Source organism: Anolis carolinensis, unplaced genomic scaffold (assembly GCF_035594765.1).
Source record: "Anolis carolinensis isolate JA03-04 unplaced genomic scaffold, rAnoCar3.1.pri scaffold_35, whole genome shotgun sequence".
Classification (NCBI taxonomy): Eukaryota; Metazoa; Chordata; class Lepidosauria; order Squamata; family Dactyloidae; genus Anolis; species Anolis carolinensis.
The window spans coordinates 27,790-49,897 of NW_026943844.1; the positions used below are offsets into that span (position 1 = coordinate 27,790).

General features: G+C 42.3%; 1 protein-coding gene across 3 annotated transcripts; it reads left to right on the forward strand.

Moving 5' to 3' along the window:
• Positions 1 to 912: 912 nt before the first annotated feature.
• asb13 (ankyrin repeat and SOCS box containing 13) lies at positions 913 to 21,823 on the forward strand. 3 transcript variants are annotated; one of them, XM_062966836.1, is made up of 7 exons: positions 913 to 1,639; positions 3,608 to 3,927; positions 11,495 to 11,682; positions 13,142 to 13,292; positions 15,582 to 15,716; positions 18,068 to 18,259; positions 21,220 to 21,823. In XM_062966836.1, exons 2-7 carry the CDS (start codon positions 3,879 to 3,881, stop codon positions 21,345 to 21,347), a joined length of 843 nt encoding a protein of 280 aa, XP_062822906.1. In that variant the 5' UTR covers positions 913 to 1,639; positions 3,608 to 3,878; the 3' UTR covers positions 21,348 to 21,823. The 3 variants fall into 3 exon arrangements, with proteins under 3 accessions (XP_062822906.1, XP_062822908.1, XP_062822905.1); XM_062966838.1 differs by lacking the exon at positions 913 to 1,639 and adding an exon at positions 1,725 to 2,588; XM_062966835.1 differs by lacking the exons at positions 913 to 1,639; positions 3,608 to 3,927 and adding an exon at positions 6,295 to 6,450.
• Positions 21,824 to 22,108: the final 285 nt, after the last annotated feature.

Genomic DNA, 22,108 nt, shown 5'->3' on the forward strand with positions numbered 1-22,108 from the left:
GGATGTGGACAAGATCCTTGGAGAGGCGAGACCGACCACATGCATCCTGGACCCCTGCCCATCCTGGCTGGTGAGAGAAGGCAGAGGGGGATTGGCCAAGTGGGTGAAGGTGGTGGTGAATGCCTCCCTCTGGGAGGGCATGTTTCCAGCGAGCCTAAAAATGGCTGTGATCAAGCCGCTGGAACCCACTCAATTCAGAAACTTTTGTCCTATCTCCAGTCTCCCCTATTTGGGCAAGGTCTTGGAACATGTGGTTGCCTCGCAGCTCCAGGGATTCTTGGTTGACACTGATTTTCTGGATCCGGCACAGTCTGGCTTCAGGGCGGGACATGGTACCGAGACAGCCTTGGTCTCCTTAGTCGATGATCTTCGCCGGGAACTGGACGGGGAGTGTGTCCATGCTGGTTCTGCTGGACCTCTCAGCGGCCTTCAATATCGTTGATCACAGTATCCTTCTGGGACGCCTCGCCGGAATGGGAATTGGAGGTACTGTTCTGCAGTGGCTCCACTCATTCCTGGAGGGTCGATCCCAGATGGTGTCATTGGGGACGCCTGCTTGGCCCCACAACCATTGACTTCTGGGGTCCCGCAGGGCTCTGTGTTGTCTCCCATGTTGTTTAACATCTACGTGAAGCCGCTGGGAGAGATCATCCGGAGTTTCGGGGTGAGGTGTCATCTGTATGCAGATGATGTCCAGCTCTGTCACTCCTTCCCACCTGTCACTAAGGAGGTTGTTCAGGTCCTGAACCGGTGCTTGGCCACTGTGTTAGACTGGATGAGGGCCAACAAATTGAAACTGAATCCAGATAAGACAGAGGTCCTCCTGGTCAGTCGGAAGCCCAACAGGGAATAGGGTTACAGCCTGTGCTGGATGGGGTCACACTCCCCCTGAAGGCGCAGGTGCGCAGTCTGGGGGTGATCCTAGACTCATCATTGAGCCTGGAGCCCCAGGTCTCAGCGGTGGCCAGGGGAGCCTTCGCACAGTTAAAACTTGTGCGCCAGCTGCGACCCTACCTAGGGAAGCCGGATTTGGCCACGATGGTCCACGCTCTCGTTACATCCCGTTTAGACTACTGCAACGCACTCTACGTGGGGCTGCCTTTGAAGACTGGTCGGAAGCTTCAATTAGTCCAACGGGAGGAAGGCTGCCAGGTTAATAACTGGAGCGGCATTCAGGGAGTGTACTACTCCTCTGTTACGCCAGCTCCACTGGCTGCCGATTAGCTACCGAGCACAATTCAAGGTGCTGGCTTTAGCCTATAAAGCTCTAAACGGTTCCAGCCCAGCTTATCGGTCCGAACGTTTCTCTCGCTACGACCCACCTCAAAGCTTAAGATCATCAGATAAGGCCCTGCTCACGGTCCTATCAGCCTCACAGGTGTGGTTGGCGGGGACGAGAGACAGGGCCTTTTCAGTGGTGGCTCCCCGCCTATGGAACGCCCTCCCCATTGAAGTCAGGCAGGCTCCCTCCCTCCTGTCCTTCCGTAGAAAGGTTAAAACTTGGTTGTGGGGCCAGGCTTTTGAATAATAATTGGCAGCGTTAATTATTATCATGTATGCTGGAAATCAATCAACAGACCCAGTTTTTTGAACTGAACACGCCTACCTGTATTTTATAATGTGTTTTATGAATACTGATGTAAGTTAATAATAATTTTAACTGATTTATATTGCACTGTATAATTTTTATATATGCGTTTTATTGTAAGCTGCCCTGAGTCCCCTGTTGGGTGAGGAGGGCGGGATATAAATATTGTAATAAATAAATAAACTCGCTTTGCAAAAAAGGAAGGGAGCACTTTGGAAAAAGGAAGGGACCAAACTGGCTTTGCAAAAAAGAAGGAAAGAAGAAAGGAAGGAAGGAGTTTGCAAAAAGCAAGGAAGGAAGGAGTTTGCAAAAAGGGACTAAACTCACTTTGCAAAAAAGGAAGGGAGGACTTTGCAAAAAGGAAGGGACCAAACTGGCTTTGCAAAAAAGGAAAGGAGGACTTTGCAAAAAGGAAGGGACTAAACTCTCTTTGCAAAAAAGGAAGGGAGGACTGCAAAAAGGAAGGGACCAAACTGGCTTTGCAAAAAAAAGGAAGGTAGGGAGGGAGACACTAAGCTGCCTTTGCAAAGAAAGAAGGAAGGAAAGGAAAGAAAGAGGGAAGGACCATACCACCTCTCTAATTTTATTTATTTCTTTAAGCAGGTCACTAGTTTAGTAGATGGTGGGAATGCTGTAAATGTAATTCATCTTTCAGCCAAGTCTTTGACAAGGTCCCCCATGATATTTTGAAGAGGAAACCAATTAAGTATCTAATTAACACAAACACCAGCAGGTGGGATAATAACTCGTTGGGAAATCAGGTGCAAAAGAGTTGTAATCAATGGCTTCAAACTGGAAGGAAATGTCTGACAGAGTGCCAAATGGAGTGCATCTACATTGTAGATTTAATGCAGTTTGACACAACTTTCACTGCCACGGCTCAATGCTAGAGAATCCAAGGAGTTGTAGTTTTGGAGAGGCCCAGCACTCAGGACAGAGAAGGCCTAAGACCTTGTGAAACTACAAATCTCATCATTCCAAATGCTAAAGCATTTTGGAGGTAACATTGGAATATTAATAGTAGTAAACTGCTAAACATGTATATACCTTGGAGGGAAAATGTAATAATAATAATAATAATAATAATAATAATAATAATAATAATAATGTGTTATAAACTACTGTGAATACAAATATTTAGGGGAAAAATGCAATTAATAATAGTACAGAATTATTAACTGCTATGGGTGTCTCCATTTTGGAGGGCAAATTGTTAACAGGAATAAATAATTTAGCATGATAAACTACTGTTACTGTGGATGTATACACTTTGGGAAGACATTTTTAATAATAATATTTAGTACTATCGATGTATACACTTTAGAGAGGTATTGCCAACAACAATAACAACAACAATAAATATAGCATTATGAACTACTATGGATGTATACACTTTGGGGCTGGAATAGCCAATAATATACAGTAGAGTCTCACTTATCCAACACTCGCTTATCCAACGTTCTGGATTATCCAACGCATTTTTGTAGTCAATGTTTTCAATATATAATGATATTTTGGTGCTAAATTCATAAATACAGTAATTACAACATAACATTACTGCGTATTGAACTATTTTTTCTGCCAAATTTGTTGTCTAACATGATGTTTTGGTGCTTAATTTGTAAAATCATAACCTCATTTGATGTTTAATAGGCTTTTCCTTAATGCCTCCTTATTATCCAACATATTTGCTTATCCAACATTCTGCTGGCCCGTTTATGTTGGATAAGTGAGACTCTACTGTAGCATTATAAACTGAATATATACACTTTGGGAAGAAATTGCTAACAGTAATAGCAATAATAAATATAGTGTTCTAAACTACTATGGATGTATACACTTTGGGGCTGGGATTGCATTATAATATATTATTATTATTATTAATTATTATTATTATTATTATTATTATTATACATAAACATCCCAGTGTTCTTTACTCTCTCCATTGATGTGGAATTTGCATGACCCCACCCACTGCCTCTCCCATAACCCTTTCCTATTTTTTTCTATGTCTCACAGCAAACAGAGGAATTGATCAGCAACTGAACATCCTAGAGACAATTCACCATGATTTATAGGACATGTAGGGACTGGGATGTATAGTTCACCTGCAATCTAAGAGCACTCTGAACTCCACCAACAATGGACCTGGAACTAACTTGGCACACAGAGCTCCCATGGCCAACAAAACATACTGGAGGTCTTTGGAGGGATTGATAGGAGTTGTAGTTCACCTACATCCAGCATGTACTATGAACCCAAACAATGACAGATTTGGCCCAAACTTGACATGCATACTCCATGTGACGGCGCGATTGGCACCATCTATATGTCGAACTGTAAGTTGAAAGATTTGAATTGTTGTATCATGCCTGATTTTGCCTTTACCCTGTAAATGTAGTTGGATTGATTGGTTATTTATAGCTGTCAATCAATGTTGTTTTCCCCAGTTATATTGCTCCCTCAGCTCAATTGTTTGACTCCACCCTTTCCTGGAGTGGGTCAGTGTTTCCTTTTTCATTCCACCATCAAGCTTTCTATCAGATGGACGTGAGAGAGAGACTTGGCTCTAAAAGCCCTTGATTAAGTTATCTCTCAGCACCAATTCTGAGGTTCTTACCCTTGAGACGTATGCTTCATGTTCAGGGCCAACCTGGACGACGTTGAGGAGTCTCAAGCGCCTTCAGATCAGTTCTTTGGCACCAGAGGAAGACTCTGTGTCTTCAAACATCGGCCATTTGGACTGAGGCTGAGGACTGCTCCGGTATTCACAGCCATTGAGAAAGAGGGACCTGGAAAAGCTTCTCAGCTGCAGAGCTCCTTGGACTCAAGACAACCAGAGACTGTAATGTATATTTTCCTTTACCCCTTTGAAACTTCCAGCTTATTGCCTTAAAGAGATAAACTTTTGAAACAATAAAACCAGTTTTGAGTTATCTTCAGTGTTTTGATCCTTGGGAGTTCCAGCTTCCCTAAAGGAGGGCAAGAAGCAATCCCCTGGAGAAAGATGTCACGTCCATGCCTCTTTCGCTAAGAGTTATAGCCCCAGGTGCGACGGCACACCCCATATGCCCACATTTGAATACTGATGGGTTTTGAGGGGAATTGGCCTGGACATTTTGGACTTGTAGGTACTGGGATTTATAGTTCACCTACAATCAAGGAGCACTCTGAACTCTATCAAAGATGGAATTGGACCAAACTTAGCACACAGAGTCCCCATGACCTGCAAAAAATACCGGAGGGCTTTGGGGAAAAATTTACCTTGATTTGGGGGAGTTGTAGTTCACCTACATCCAGAGAGCACTGTGAACCCAAACAACCGATAGATCTGGACCAAACTTTGCACACATACCTGATATGCCGAAATTAGATTATCTGAACGGTTTGGGGAAAACTGACCTTCATTTCTGGGAGTTGTAGTTCACTCACAACCAGAGAAACTGATCTCCACCAATGATGGACCTGGACCAAACTTGGCACATAGGACCCTCATGACTAACTCGAGGGGTTTGAGGGGACTGAGTCACCATAGTGGGAGTTGTAGTTTACCTTAGTACAGTAGAGTCTCACTTATCCAACACTCGCTTATCCAACATTCTGGATTATCCAGCGCATTTTTGTAGTCAATGTTTTCAATATGTCGTGATATTTTGGTGCTAAATTTGTAAATACAGTAATTACTACATAGCATTACTGCATATTGAACTACTTTTTCTGTCAAATTTGTTGTTAAACATGATGTTTTGGTGCTTAATTTGTAAAATCATAACCTAATTTGATGTGTAATAGGCTTTTCCTTAATCCCTCCTTATTATCCAACATATTCGCATATCCAACGTTCTGCCGGCCAGTTTATGTTGGATAAGTGAGACTCTACTGTAGTATAATATTATAGCATGATAAACTATGAATGCAGACACTTTGGGGAGCAATTGCTAATAATAACAACAATCAGAATTATAAGCTCGTAAGAGGAGGGGAAATTATACATAATAGTAATAGTAGTAATAATAATAATAATATCCTGTACTTATATACTACTAAAACTGTATACACACATATACATATATATATTATATATATATATACAGTAGAGTCTCATTTAACCAACATAAATGGGCCGGCAGAACGTTGGATAAGCGAATATGTTGGATAATAAGGAGAGATTAAGGAGAAGCCTATTAAACATCAAAATAGGTTATGATTTTACAAATTAAGCACCAAAACTTCATGTTATACAACAAATTTGACAGAAAAAGTAGTTCAATACGCAGTAATGTTATGTTGTAATTACTGTATTTACGAATTTAGCACCAAAATATCACGATATATTGAAAACATTGACTACAAAAATGGCTTGGATAATCCAGAACGTTGGATAAACGAGTCTTGCATAAGTGAGACTCTACGGTAATAGTAATAATAATAATTATAATAATATCCTATAATTATATACTGCTAAAAGTGTATATACACACACATATATGCATACATACACACACATGTATGTATATGTATGTTTGAGTGACAGTGTGTATATGATAGAAACAAAAGGCAAAACGTTGCTAAGAAACACCTCAGCTTTGTCTGCAGTCTCCCTGTATTATATAACCCAAGCGTAAACTACAACTCCCAGTGTCCTTTGCGACACTGCGTTGCGCCGAGACGCTGCATTGTCCCCGCCTTCCTCTGACAGCACTATTAGCCCAACAGCCGCTCATTGCGGGTGCGCATGCGTGCGGTGCGGCTCGCAATTGGCTCGCTCTTTTCCTGCGCCAGAGGGACGCTGGGAGTTGGAGTTTCAGGCAGGGTGGCCATGGAGCGCGCCATGTCCAGTGGCTCTTTGCTGGGAGAGATCGGTGAGAAGGACCTGTCTGTCTTATGACAGCTATTATTGGTTTGTTCAGAAGTCTGTTGGAAAGGAGGCATGTGGAGTGTGTCTATCTATCTATCTGTGGAATAATGTCCAGAGTGGCAGAAGTGGCCAGGCTGTTGTGGCCTGGAGGCATCCTCTGTGGAATGATGACCAGGGTGGGAAAAAGAACCCTTGTCTGTGTTGTCGAAGGCCTTCATGGCCGGGATCATAAGATTATTGTGTGTTTTCTGCGCTCTATGATGACCATGTTCCAGAAGTATTCTCTCCTGACGTTTCGCCCACATCTTTGGCAGGCATCCTCAGAGGTTATGAGGTATATGGAGAAACTAAGCAAGGAAGGTTTCCAGTATATATCTGTGGAAGGTCCAGGGTGGGGGAAAGAACACTTGTCTGTTGGAGGCCAGTGTGAATGTTGTAATTAGTCACCTTGATTAGCATTAAATAGCCTTCCAAGCTTCATTTCCTGGCCTGGGAGAATCCTTATTTCAGAGTCGTTAGCTGCCCCTGATTGATTCATGCCTGGAATTCTTCTGTTTTCAGAGTGTTGTTCCTTATTTACTGTTCTGATTTTAGACTGGTAGCCAGATTTTGTTAATTTTCATGGTTCCCTCTTTTATGTTGAAATTGTCCACATGCTTGTGGATTTCAATGGCTTCTCTGTGTAGTCTCACATGGTGGTTGTTGCAGTGGTCCAGCATTTCTGTCTTCCCAAATTATATACAGAAGAAAACAGAAGGATTCCAGACATGAAACAATCAGGGGCAGCTAATGACTCTGAACAAAGGATTCCCCCAGGCCAAGACATGAAGCTTGGAAGGCCATTTACTGCTAATCAAGGTGACTAATTACAACATTCACACTGGCCTCCAACAGACTAGAGTTCTTTCCCCCACCCTGGACCTTCCACAGATATATAAACCTTCCTTGCGTAGTTTTTCCATACCACACAACCTCTGGGCATGTCTGCCATAGATGTGGGTGAAACGTCAGGAGATAATACTTTTGGATCAGGGCTACACAGCCCAGAAAACACACAACAACCCTTGTCTGTTTGAAGCAAGTGTCAATGTTGCAATGAGTAAGCTTGATTAGCATTGAGTAGGCATGAAGTTTGCAAACTCAGTCAGTGAGGGTCTCTGCATAGAAGTAGCAAGTGGTGTGTGTGTGTGTGTGTGTGTGTGTGTATATATATATAACTTTGGAATAATATCCAGGGTGGGAGAAAGAACCATTGTTTACTTGAAGCAATTGTGGATGTTGCAGTTAGCAAGCTGGAATAGCATTGTGTAGCCATAAAGTTTGCAAAGTCAATCAGTGAGGGTATCTGCATAGAGGTAGTGAAGCAAATGGTGTGTGTATATGTGTGTGTGTGTGTGTATATATATATATATGTCTGTGGAATGATGTTCAAGCTAGGAGAAAGAAGCCTTGTCTGTTTGAAGCAAGTGTGGATGTTGCAATGAGCAAGCTTGATTAGCACTGAGTAGCCATGAAGTTTGCAAAGTCAATCAGTGAGGGTATCTGCATAGAGGTAGCCTGGCTGTTGTGGCCTAAACTCCCGCAGGGGTGAGAGGGGTCCTCCCAACACCTCCCAAACAGAGGGTGCCTCCGGGCAACAACAGCCAGGCTACCTCTATGTAGATACTCTCACTGATTGACTTTGCAGCTGCACTGTATGTGACAGACTCCTGTAGTGGTGAGGGGATCCTTCTTGTCCTTTGCTGAATGTAGCATTTGTTGGATTTTTTGATGGGTCTGTAGATGGTTTGCAGGTTGTTTTTCTTCATCAGCTTCCTTATGCGGCCAGTGGTTCCTTTGATGTATGGTAATAATACTTTTCCTCTGGGTGAGTCTTTGTCTTGACTCCCGTGGCTTGTTCTTGGTCCTGCAGCTCTTCTGATGTCTGTAGTAGAGTAGAGCTGCAAGACAGTAAATAAAGAACACCATTCAGAAACAGGGAAATTCTAGACAGCCAACAATCAAGTGCCAGGGAACACCTCCCAAACAAAGAATGCCCCCAGGCAACAATGGCCAGGCTTTGCAGCTGCAGGGCTGCTCAGTGCTATTCAAGCTTGCTAATTGCAATATTCGTACTTGCTTCAAACAGACAAGAGTCCTTTCTCCCACCCTGGACATTCTAAAGATATATATACACTCCACTTTCCTCATTCCCACAGACCTCTGAACAAACCTCTGAGGATGTAGGCAAAACATCAGAAAAGAATGCTACCGGAATATAGCCATACTAAAAACTCACAGCAACCCACTGCTATTATTTATCATTTAATGTGTTGTCGAAGGGTTTCATGGCCGGAATCACTGGGTTGCTGTGAGTTTTCCGGGCTGTCTGTCTATGTTCTAGAAGCAATCTCTCCTGACATTTCGCCCACATCTGTGGCAGGCATCCTCAGAGGTTGGGAGGTCTGATGGAAACTAGGCAATTGATGTGGGCAAAACATCAGGAAAGAATTATTGTGGAACATGGCCATACAGCCCGGAAAACTCACAGCAACCCAGTGATTCTGGCCATGAAAGTTTTTGACAACACATTGGACTTCTCTTTGGTGAGAAACTGTTCCACAGATATATAAACCCCACTTGCCTCGTTTCCAACAGACCTCATAAGCTCTGAGGGTGCCTGCCATAGAAACAGGGTGGCATTGCTAGTGAGATGCAGCAAAAGTAGTCAAGGGATATACTGTTTTCTTTCCAAATTGGCTGTGGTTGCAGCCATGGGACCTCCACAAAAAATAGAGAAAACACGGGTAAAGACATTTCTATTTTGTCACCTCACTGGGAATCCCTAGACTTTTTAGTGCAATTTAGTGGACCAGTTCCACTAGACATTAACCACAGAATTGCACTGCAAGATCCTACAAATGCTTAGAGAAGTGTCCTTTGTTTAGGCCTCCAGTGCAAATTTTTGGTCAACTTTCAGCTAGAGTCACACTGGAGATCCTAGAGTTTCCCTAGAGGGAACATATCAATCAAATTCATGAAAGTGAAACCCGCAAATGTGGAGGGCTGATTGTGATGGAAAACCTATCAATACAACTGAAATCCAAGTTTATGCTACAGATAAAGAACTACAGGTAGAGAAAGAGAAGAAATAGAAATATTCTATGCTGGAGTCCAGGAAGAAAATGACCACGTGCCAAAACAAGATTAACCAGAGAAATCAGCCATAGCAGAGCATTTGATGAACCAACCTGGACACAGAATACTATTTGAGAACACAAAAATGCTGGACCATTCTAACAACTATCATGTCAGACTACACAGAGAAGCCATTGAAATCCACAAGCATGTGGACAACTTCAACAGAAAGGAAGAAACCATGAAAATGAACAAAATCTGGCTACCAGTATTACAAAACTCAAAAATCAGAACAGTAAATAAAAAGCAATACTCTGAAAACAGAGGGTTTCCAGACATGAATCAACCAAGGGCAGTTAACGACTCTAAACAAAGGATGCCCCAGAGGCAGGAAGAAGACAGCAGATAAGCTTTTCAATGCTAATTTAAGTGATTAACTACACATTCACACTGACCTCTCTCACCCTAGACTTTCCACAGATATATATTAACCTCTTTGCTTAGTTTTCTCCATACCTCACAACCTCTGAGGATGCCTGCCATAGATGTGGGCGAAACGTCAGGAGAGAATGCTTCTGGAACATGGCCACACAGCCCGAAAGACATACAACAACCCAAAACAAGATTTCTTCTTAATCGTAGATTGGAATGCAGATATAGGAAATAGAGCAGAATCAAAGATTTATAAAAAAATTTGGGTTAGAATGAAGTAATGAAGCAGAAGACTGTCTTTCTAAATTTTGTGAGGGCAACAATTTGTTCATCACAAATATATTTTCCAAGTAACACAAGAAGCAACCAAATCCATGGCGTCAACTTCACCTGATGTCAATTTAACATTCGTGTGGCCTACATAATTGGAAGAAGAAGATGGAGAAGCTCCAATCTTTCTGCAAAAACAAGACCAGGAAGAGATTATAGCATAGATCATGAACAACTAATATATTGAAAGAAAATCTGAAGAAGAATACTAAATTCCCATAGAATTTAAAAACAATATGAAAAATAGATTTGTATCAAGCCTCTGAAATAAAACCAGGAACATGGTTATGAAGGAAGGAAAAAGCATTCTCTGTAGCCAAAAAGAAAGAGAAAGTTCAATGAATGATAGATGAAACTGTCAAACAATTAAGGACAGACAAGAAGCAAAAACAAAAAAGGACAGGAATAGAGTCGGAAGCCTTAACGCAAATATTTAGCAATGTATGCACAGGAACAAGGACAAATACTGAACTAATCAATGCTGAGAAATAAAACATGACAGACAAAAACAGAAGAACAAGAGACCTCCTCCACAAGATATGGGAAATCTAGGGGATATTTAAACCAAGAGTGAAAATACTTTGGGAGTAGGAAGAAAAAGATTATGGAAACAATACACGAAAGAACTTATAAAGGGATAAGAAAGATGATAGATTCATTCAAGGAAAAGTCATTTGAAGATGAACCTCTCATTTTAGAAAGTGACAGCTAAGAAGCTAATGTGATTCTAGGATGCATCAGTAGGGGTCTGGTGTCTAGATCACGGGAAATCCTAGTCCCACTGTATTCTACTTTAGTCAAATCTCACCTGGAACAGTGCTGTGTCCAGTTCTGGGCAAAGTAATTCAGCCAAATATGGACGAATGCACCTTGCCACGTTTTCCAATTCCATTGCATAGATCAGGCATGGCTAAACTTGGGCCCTCCAGGTGTTTTGGACTTCAACTCCCACCATTCCTAACAGCCTATCGGCTGTTAGGAATGGTGGAAGTTGAAGTCCAAAACACCTGGAGGGCCCAAGTTTAGCCATGCCTGGTGTAGATGCACCCATGGTATAATGCTCAAACCACTACACCATGACCCATGGACTACATCATTTGGAACCCTTGATTATTGGTCTCTGTTGCAAACAGTGACCATGCCATTTGCTCCTCTCATTTCTTCTCCAGGGTTTTGGGCTGACAGAACCCCAGTTCATGAAGCGGCCAGGGGAGGAGAGACGGTCCAACTGCGAGAGCTCATTGAGAATGGTGCCTGCGTCAACCTGGTCACCTTTGACTCCATCACGCCGCTGCATGAGGCCAGTCTCCGGGGACAGACGCAGTGCGTGGAAATGCTCCTTGCCGCCGGAGCCCAGGTGGGTGCAGACTAGCCAGGTTTAAGAACAATGTAGGATGCTCAAGTCCCATTATATATATTGGTGTAGTAAAGTAGTGTCCCTTATATAAGATAGCAGACAATTCAAAGGCTGGAAGAGAGCCTGAGCGAGGATCTAGGAAATGACTATGGAGGATATGTCTGTACATCAGTAGGATTATCAAGGTTTATTATTTGGAATTATTTCCCCAAATATTTTTTAGTCATGGCAAGTTGACGTCGTGAATTCACAAATTGTGGATCTGAAGGACCAACGGTACCACTGTATTTTCATTCAAAGCTTAAATTGGACAGGAACTAAAATAATTTATATCATTTTGAATAGGAGGGAAATGCATAAAAGCTGGAAAATTGAAAAGTGGTGTGATGGGAAAGGTAGAATGGCTTACCACATTGTTAGCCCAACTGGCTAGATTCAGCCACAGGGCCTGAGGTTCCCCTTTCTAACATCATGTCCACAAAGAGTCAAAATCAACACCCATTAATCAATGTGCAAAGAGATGTAGCCGAGAGAAAGAAGTTGATAGCCTAAGCTTTCATAGACTCAGTCTGCTTCCTCAGATGCATTAACCGAAGTTATTTCAGGTTGACATGTGAGCTTGAGCTTCTGGTCCAGGAGGGAGAATGTAATACAGAGCAACAAGACTTACAGTGAATCAGGAAGCTACAAGTTCAAATCTCACTTCTGCCACAAACAAGCAAAATGTCAATTATAGCCAGCCACCATATTTCATCACTACTCATATGGTGTTCAATTGTGCTACATGGATGTTTGTCATGGAAGCAAAAATTGATCCTAGTGTGGTGCTGAAGGATCTATCAAATTAGGTTATGATTTTACAAATTAAGCACCAAAACATCATGTTATACAACAAATTTGACAGAAATAGTAGTTTAATACACAGTAATGCTAGGTAGTAATTGATGTATTTACGAATTTAGCACCAAAATATCACGATGTATTGAAAACATTGACTACAAAAATGCATTGGATAATCCAGAACGTTGGATAAGCGAATGTTGGATAAGTGAGACTCTACTGTATTCAGTGGTGACCTAATTGTACAATATTTATCATAATCTTGCTCTTCCTTCTGTCAATGTATTCTTAACCACTCAATGCTATTATGGACCAGTCTTTAAATATTCTACCATTGGGCAAGCCAATAATGACCAGCATCTAGCTGACCCAATTACGTCTTCTTGCTCTTCTTAGTAGCCACCTAATAGAACAGTTGAACCAATCATGACTGAGATCGTATTCTTTGTAACCATTGCTGTTCAGTCCATTTAGATTAAGGGTGGACGGGATTCACGTAAGCTTCCCTATGTCATTGGACTGCAAATTCCAGCATCATGGTCAGTACTAAGAAATATTGGGGGTTGAAATCCAGCAGTCCTAGCTGATAGTTTCTTAATGTCTTACTTTTGCATCGCAGGTTGATGCTCGGAACATCGATGGGAGCACCCCACTCTGCGACGCTTGTGCTTCTGGGAGCATTGACTGTGTGAAGGTCCTGCTCTCCCACGGGGCCAAGGTCAACCCGCCCCTCTACACCGCCTCCCCCCTCCACGAGGCCTGCATGAATGGTAAGTCAACAGCAGCCTTGGGAGGATTCAAGTGGGTAAACCAGGAGGGACAGAGCATGGTCCATGGGCCACATATGGCCCCAGAACCCACAAATAGAATAGAATAGACTAACCTTATTGTCATTGTAAATGAAATTAAAATCTTTCCCCAGCACACACCACAAAACAACACACCCATCCCTCCACACTCCAACCACAACCGCACAGCCCCCAATGCCACATCATTGCGAAACTATGGAGTTCAATATAGTTACAGCTCTTCTAGCCCTTCCTGGTCTTCCGCAGTCTCCCAAAGCCTAACGCTTTAAAAATATGAACCTTTTAAAAATATTTTTTGCCTGAAACCCATGTAGAACATTTCCGTTGATACAGAACTGGGTATGTTTGTCCTGCGGAAGAGAAGGCTTGAGAGGAGACACAATAGCCATGTATAAATATGTCAAAGGATGCCATAAGGAAGAGGGAGCTGCCCTAGAAACTCCCTCTGCTGCCCTGGAAACTAGCACTCAGTGGAGCAATGGTTTCAAATGACAGGAAAGGAGATTCCACGTGAACATTAGGAAGGACTTCCTGACTGCAAGAAGAGCTGGTCAGCAGTGGAACCCTCTGCCTTGGAGTGTACTGGAAGCCTTTAAACAGATGCTGGCTGGCCATCTGTCAGGGGTGCTTTGATTGTGCTTTTCCTGCATAGCAAGGGGTTGGACTAGATGGCCCATGTGGTCTCTTCCAACTCTATGATTCTATGATTCTCATTGCATAGATCTGTTGACTTGCCCTTGGAATGAGGACAAGCTATGGATGGTGAGGCTGCAGTATCCGTGGATACAAGCGCTGACTACATTAATGTAGCATAAATCTAGGGCTTAATTTAATGCTTGAGAACCTGGGTTGAGAAGTAGAAAGCCCCCTATTCCCCTGAACCCTTATCTTGTTCCCAAAGAATTATAGATTATTCAAGATAGAAGGGACCACAGGAGATATCTAGTTGAACCCCCTGCTCTGCATTAATCCATGAACTAAGGCACTGCTAAAAGATGCCTATCAAACCTGTTTGAAGACTTCCAGAGATGGAGAGTACACCATCCTCAAACTTGGGCCCTCCCTCCAGGTGTTTTGGACTTCAACTCCCACAATTCCTAACAGCCTTCCGGCTGTTAGGAATTGTGGGAGTTGAAGTCCAAAACGCCTGGAAGGCCCAAGTTTGCCTATGCCTGCTCTAAGACCATCTGCTCCATTCTCAAACTGCAAATACAGTAAAAAGGTGCTTCCTAATGTTTAGGTGGGATCTCTTACTATTTAAATCCATAGTGTCATATCTTAGTCTCTGGAGGAGCAGAAAAAAGTTTGATCCATCTTGTTGGTGACATCCCTTCAGATGTTTAAAGTTAGCTAATGATCATCTCTTGGTTTTCTCCGAGCTGAACATACCCAGCTTCCTAAGGCTTTATTTTCCAGAACTTCGAACATCTTGCTCTCCCTTTTCAGACACAATCCAGTTTGTTAGTAACCATTTTATTGTCAAAACAGGGACAGGGACAGAAATGCTTATTGCCAGAGATGCACACACACAATCTGGTGATTGCTATGCCCCAGTAAAGTTGGCTTCCTTAACAGCCTAAAAGTTTTGTTAAATAATAATAATAATAATTATCACGATCTGCCAACTGCAAAAGACCACCCTACTGGGATCTGCACGCATCATCCGAAAATACATCACACAGTCCTAGACACTTGGTAAGTGTTCGACTTGTGATTTTGTGATACGAAATCTAGCATGTCTATCTTGTTTGCTGTGTCATAATAAAATAATAATAATAATAATAATAATAATAATAATAATAATATTTTATTTTTGTATCCCGCCACCATCTCCCCGAAGGGACTTGGGGCGGCTAACATGGGGCCAGGCCCAAAAGAAAACAAGGTATAAACAAGTTAAAATATGAAGCAATAACAATAACAGTATAAGATCAAATAAAAACAGAATCAAGCACGAATTATACAGGTAAAACCATGACAACAAGATAAAAGAAAAGTCATAAAAACAACAATGTCATCTACAATATCCTTACATCTGATGATGATGATAATAATAATAATAACTTTATTTATATCCCACCACCATCTCCCAAGAAGGGACTCAGGGTGGCTTACATGGCAAGAAAAGTACAATGCAGAACATATAAAATACACTTTTTGCAAGTATCCTGCAATGAAAGTGCTCATCTTCAAGATGTTGTCTGTTCTAGAGGTTTTCCAGTGATTTGGTCTCCTCTGTTTCTTTTCAAGGCAGCGCCGAGTGTGTTCGCCTCCTGATTGACATGGGTGCAAACCTGGAAGCTCACGACTGCCACTTCGGCACCCCGTTGCATGTGGCGTGTGCCAGAGAGCACCTGGATTGTGTGAAGATTTTGCTCAATGCAGGTGAGCCAGACCTGGGACGGCATGCACTTTTTCCGTTTACAAATTATCCAGAATGCTACAGATGAGATACCATATATACTCAAGTATAAGCCGACCTGAATATAAGCCGAGGCACCTAATTTTATCACAAAACTGGGAAAACCTATTGACTCGAGTATAAGACGAGGGTGGGAAATGCAGCAGCTACTGGCAAATTTCAAAAATAGATATAGATACTAATAAAATTACATTATTTGAGGCACGGGCTGTGGTGCAGGCTGGAAAGCAAGCCAGCTGCAACAAATCACTCTGACCAAGTGTCACGACCCAGGCTGCAGAGCACCAATAACCATACACAGAGGCCAGAATCTATCTAATATCTTTATTAAGGAAATATGTAAAGTCAATAAAAATAAGTGCAGAATAAAGTTCAGAAGAAGACCTTTCGGGAAAGGTCAATTATAGTCCAGGAAAGCAATGTCCAATATGAAATATTAAGGTCCAAAGTTGTAATCCAGTAACCGAAACACTCACTTTGCCAAGCAAAGTGAGGGGAGATGACAAGGCCCTTTAGTCCGTGAAACTTAAGCAAGGCTAGGAAGTAACTTGATTCTTGGAACACTAGGCTTGATTCAAAGCAACAAGAACGAGGAGCAAAACCAGGATCCGTGGTAATTACGTGGCGAGGTCCGGGAAGCAAGGCAAGGTCCTGGGAAGCAAGGCAGGGCTGGAAACGAGAGCAAAGGACTTGGATGCGGGAGTAGCGTAGTCCAAACACAACCTACTCCCGAAGCTGACGAATTGACTCCGCAAGATTCCTTCGTGGGCAAAACACCTAAGTAGGGTCTCGTTTTCCCGCCAAAGAGCAGTTCTCTGGAGAACCAGAAACGAAAGCTATTCTCTGAGTCCAGATGCATGACTCCTTAAAGTTTCCCATGGGAAGCAGGCTTAATCAGCTAAATGCTTTGCAGCGATCCTAGCGCTCCTGCGAGACGCCTCCTGAGCGCCCCTCTGTTTACAATAAACATGGCGAGAAAATGGGGGAGATTTCGGCTCAGGGCTTGTTTGACAAACTTCTGGAAGACAAATCTCCTGCAGGTGCAGGGGCTCCATTTCTGGCTGAGAAAGCTCCAATTCTGGCTGAAACGGTGGGAAACCTAAGTTTTCCTCTTCATCTGTCACAACAGCGCTAGGAACGGGACTACATGGCCCATGAGTCATCACACCAAGAGGTCATGAGTTCGAGGCCAGCCCGTGCCTGCGTCTTGTCTCTGTTCTATGTTATGGCATTGAATGTTTGCCTTTATGTGTGCAATGTGATCTGCCCTGAGTCCCCTTTGGGGTGAGAAGGGCGGAATATAAATGCTGTAAATAAATAATAAATAAATCAATAGGTTAAATGTTTTTGATTGTTTACATAAAATTGTAATTTATGATGATAATAATAAGACTTCAATAAGATAAGACTGTCTAAGTCTGATTACCTATATACTCGAGTATAAGCCGACCGAAACATAAGCCAGCCAGGATCCTCACTCGAGTATAAGCCGAGGGGAGCTTTTTCAGCCCCTAAAAAAGGGCTGAAAACTAGGCTTATACTCGAGTATATACACTATTTGTCAGATTTCGGAATAACAATATTTATATGTCACAAATGAGGGAAAGGGAGCTAGACACACATCCAGCACCTGCAGAGTTTTCAGCGCACTTTCATCTCTTTTACAAAATTAGTCAAATAGGCAGGGAAAAATACTCCTCCTATGAATCTATTACATTGTCTTTGGGCTGGATACAGGTGGAAGCCAATGGAATTGCTCCATACTAACCCTTGCAGCCATTTCTATGGCACCTGACCTACCATATTCCACCATTGGCTGGATGAAAGGTGAACACAGAAGGGTCTAGGATGCCCAATTTTTACAGTGACCGTGTTTGAGCAGAGTTTTCTCCCATTCCCCTTTCTTTGTTTTTCTTATTAAGGAACACCTCAGTGGGGGTGCCGAATGTGTGTCCAGCCCCCTTTCCCCAAAGATAGAAGTGGGTAGCAGGTAGCAAAAAGTTCCAGTTATTTCAGTATTTCAGATTTCTGGATGAGAGAAAGTCAACCTGTACTAAATTCTATTTGTATTCCAGTATATCAAAGATTCTTAGGATGAATAGTGCCTCTGTAGTGCTCACTTATGGTTCTAAATCTTATTAGTCTTAGGCGTTTACCGCATCTGAAGAACCTCAAATGTTATTCAGCAGATTTTGTAGAGTTCAGATTGCACAGGACAAGGAGGAAATTTGCTTGATGCCTCTCCTTTTTGGAGTTGCCTGGTCACCTCGATCATTTGCTTCTGTTCGACTTTTATTTATTTCGGTACCATCAGGAGCCAATGTGAATGCTGCCAAACTCCACGAGACCGCCCTCCACCACGCTGCCAAAGTGAAAAACGCCGATCTGGTGGAGATGCTGGTCGAATTTGGAGGGAACATTTGGGCCCGGGACAACCAAGGGAGGAAGCCTTCCGACTACACCTGGAGCAGCAGCCCCGCAGCCAAGTGCTTTGAGCATTACGAAAGTGAGTAACGCCCAGAGTTTGGACAAGTTCCTTTTTTAAAAAAAACTGCAACTCTCAGACACTCAAAACTAGCATGGCTGGGGGATTTTGGGAGTTGCAATCCTTAAAAAAGGTCACTACTAAAGGTCGTTGCTGTTTCCTGCTATACTCCTTGCCTCTATACCATGCATGTGCAAACTTCGACCTTCCAGGTGTTTTGGACTTCAACTCCCACCATTTCTAACAGCCTATCGTATTGGAAATAACTGCACTCAGTCTCTGGGCAGATATCCCTTTGGACATAAATGGCAATACAACAACAACAACAACTTTATTTTTATATCCCACCACCATCTCCCCTAGGGGACTCAGGGAGGCTCACATGGGGCAAAGCCCAACAACACAAAAATAAAAATTATATATAAATGCAGTTTACAGTATAAAAACAGAGTAAAAACAACAACATAACAATAAATAATGACATCAACCGGCAAACAAACACAGTTTCTGTTATCTTCGTGGGTGGGTGGACTAAATGCGGCAGTACAGGGCAGGGTGATAACAACAACAACAACAACAACAACAATAGTAACAACAATAGTAACAATAATCACTTTTATTATGTACTAGCTGTGCCCGGCCATGCGTTGCTGTGGCGTTGTCTGGTGGTGTTGCTGAGAAATTGTTGAGGTAGTGGTGGTATTGAATGTCTGTTGTATGGTTGTCTTTATGTTTAGTATGCACACTGAAGTGGATTATATGGCAGTGTGGAGTCAAGATAATCCAGTTCAAAGGAGATAATATAAGATTATAAATGGGTTATATAGCTGTGTGGAAGGGCCTTGAGTCTACACTGCCATATAATCCAGTTAAAATGAGATAATCTGTGGAAGAGGCCTAAGTGAGGCCTAACTGTGCCTATCCCCTGGGCTGAGTAGGTTGCTAGGAGACCAAGTGGGCGGAGCTTAGCCTTCAAACTGGCAGCAATTGGATAAAAACTATTATCCCTCTCGCTGTAATTAGGACTTTATTTTTCTTTTCTTTTTGTTGTATCAACCTAGAGCCGTGAATGATGGGTTGTGTTGTCAAATTTCGAGGTTGGGGGGCCTGTAGTTTTGTTGTTTTGTCCGCTGCCCTAATGCCATCACTCTTTTATATATATAGATATAGAACTGTAGTTCCCAGCATTTTTCACCATTGGTGATATCATCTGGGGCTGCTGGGTGTTATAGTCATGCATTTCCTATAGGGCCTATATCTCTATCTATCTATCTATCTATCTATCTATCTATCTATCTATCTATCTATCTATATTGCTGTCTTAATCATAACCTTATTTAAAAGGAAAAATGATGCCATGCCCATTTGGCAAATATGAATATCCATGAACATATGGAGACCACCTTTTGAAAAGCACTAGTCAAAAAAAGGCATGAGCTTGTTTGAAGTCAACTCTTTGAACAAGTGATATTCATAAGCATTCATGTAATGGCACACAGGTAACTCGGCTGTTAAACTGAAGAACCATGTCTTTGAACTGCCAAGGACAAAGACATGCCACTACAAAAATATATTTGGTTAGCAGAAGATGGTTTCTTCTTTGAAGCTGAAATTGCAATTGCAGTTGTAATTTCTCAAAAGACATACACTCCCTTAGTTTAAAATATGCACTCAGAGATTTAAAAAAAACCGAAGTATTCTTTGAAAAATAATGTATCTTGTTTACCCACAAAGATTCACCATACAGGTACATTTCTTATTAAAGTTCAGTTATAGATAGGATGTAGTTCTCTCTGTGTTGAGTACACAAGGCATCAATTATTCATAGTCTAGGTATAGTTGTACGCACTGAACTCCATAAGTCATACTTCTCTACTGAAGGCCTAAAAGCAACATGCATCCACTTCCACTGAGGTCTGATGCAAACATGCACCCACCTCCACTGAGGTGTAAAGCAGACATGCATCCACCTCCACTGAGGAGATAGCAGATACTGAATACAAAATGGAGTCCTGAGTCTGAATGTGGTCAGTACAATACTTCGTTTTTTAAATCTCTGAGTGCATATTTTAAACTAAGAGAGTGTATGTCTTTTGAGCAATTACAACTGCAATTGCAATAGCAGCATTAAGTATTATTATGTGTGCTGGAACTCAATTTGATAGACTCGTATTTCTAGATCTGATTGTGCCCATCTGCTTATTTAGTATTGTATTTTATGGATGTTGCTGTAATTAATTAGTTAACTATTTTAATTGATTTCCATTGTATTTTATATTTTTATATATGTGTGTTTTATTGTAAACCGCCCTGAGTCCCCTTTTGGGTGAGAAGGGCGGGATACAAATGTTGTAATAAATAAATAAATAAATAAATAAATAAATAAATATAAGTAAATGTCTATCACCTCTCCCAACCAAAGAGGTACAGTTAAACTGGCAAATCAACATATACATAGAATAAGGTAAAGGTAAAGGTTTTCCCTGACGTCAAGTCCAGTCATGTCTGACTCTGGGGTGTGGTGCTCATCTCCATTTCTAAGCCGAAGAGCCAGCGCTGTCCGTAGACACCTCCAAGGTCATGTGGCCGGCATGTCTGTTCTTATTGTTATTTTAAAGCTAATTGTATTGTTTTAATCTATTTCTGTAAACCGCTCTGAGCCAAATTGGGAGTAGTGGTATACAAGTCTAATAAATAAATAAATAAATAAATAAATGACTGCATGGAGCGCCCTTACCTTCCTGCCGGAGCGGTACCTATTGATCTACTCACATTGGCATGTTTTCGAACTGCTAGGTTGGCAGGAGATACATAGAATACAGGTTAGCAAATATATACATTTACAAATAAATAGTGAAAGGCGTGAGAGGTTGCTATTTCCAATAGGCTGTTAGGAATGGAGAGAGTTGAAGTCCAAAACACCGGGAGGGGTGAAGTTTGCCAATGTCTGCTCATCTTCTTTGTTTGTTTCTTTCTTCCAGGAACCCCACTGAGCTTGTCCCAGCTCTGCCGACTCAGCCTGAGACGAGCCATTGGCCAGCGTGGCCTGCAGAAGGTGGCCCAGCTCCACATCCCTCCTCGATTAATCGAATTCGTCTCCTACAAGTGATCGGCTGTCAAAAGGGCAAAGACACCACCGCCTGGATGCACGGCACTACAAGACTGTGGTCACGCTAAATCTCCGGCCACCTGTCCTTCCCTTCCCCCTAAGACTTGGCTTCCATTTAACGGATGTAAATACTAATTATGAGCGATTGGTAATGTAAAGACTGGCTGACGGGGTCCCTTGTGACAGCCCGTCCTAAGAGAGCACTTTGCAATTTTACGGTGCTTTTTCGGAGCACACGGAAACAGTACGGCAACTTGCACTTTTCTTATTATCCCAGCATTCCGGCTGGGAAAGGATACCTCACTTGCACTGGGACTGGAAACATTGTTCCACAGCTCCTTCTCGTAATGGCATGAATGCCCACAAGTTGGCAGAAATGGCCTTTTATCAGAGCAATACACATTTGGCATCCTTTGGCCCCTTTGCATGCTGGGCCCCCACGGTTTGCTCCTTCCAATAAAACTGGAATCTCTCAATTTCCCTTATATTGTTTTTATGCCCAATGTTTGAGGGAGTGAGCAAGGCCCATGGCACATTTTACCCTCAAGGCCATGCCAGCTGGGACCTTCCATTCCAGGTTGGGAAGCGAATCCATTCTGGGTTTTATCCTGTGCTTTAAAGGCCCTACTGGGGAAACTTAATCCGGTGTGCCCACATGGGTTCTTTGCTTAGTTTTTTCAAAATTTGACCTGAAATCCAGAACGGAGGCTCCCTTCTTGAGATTTAAACCACCTGCTCTTGCTATTATAGAATCATAGAGT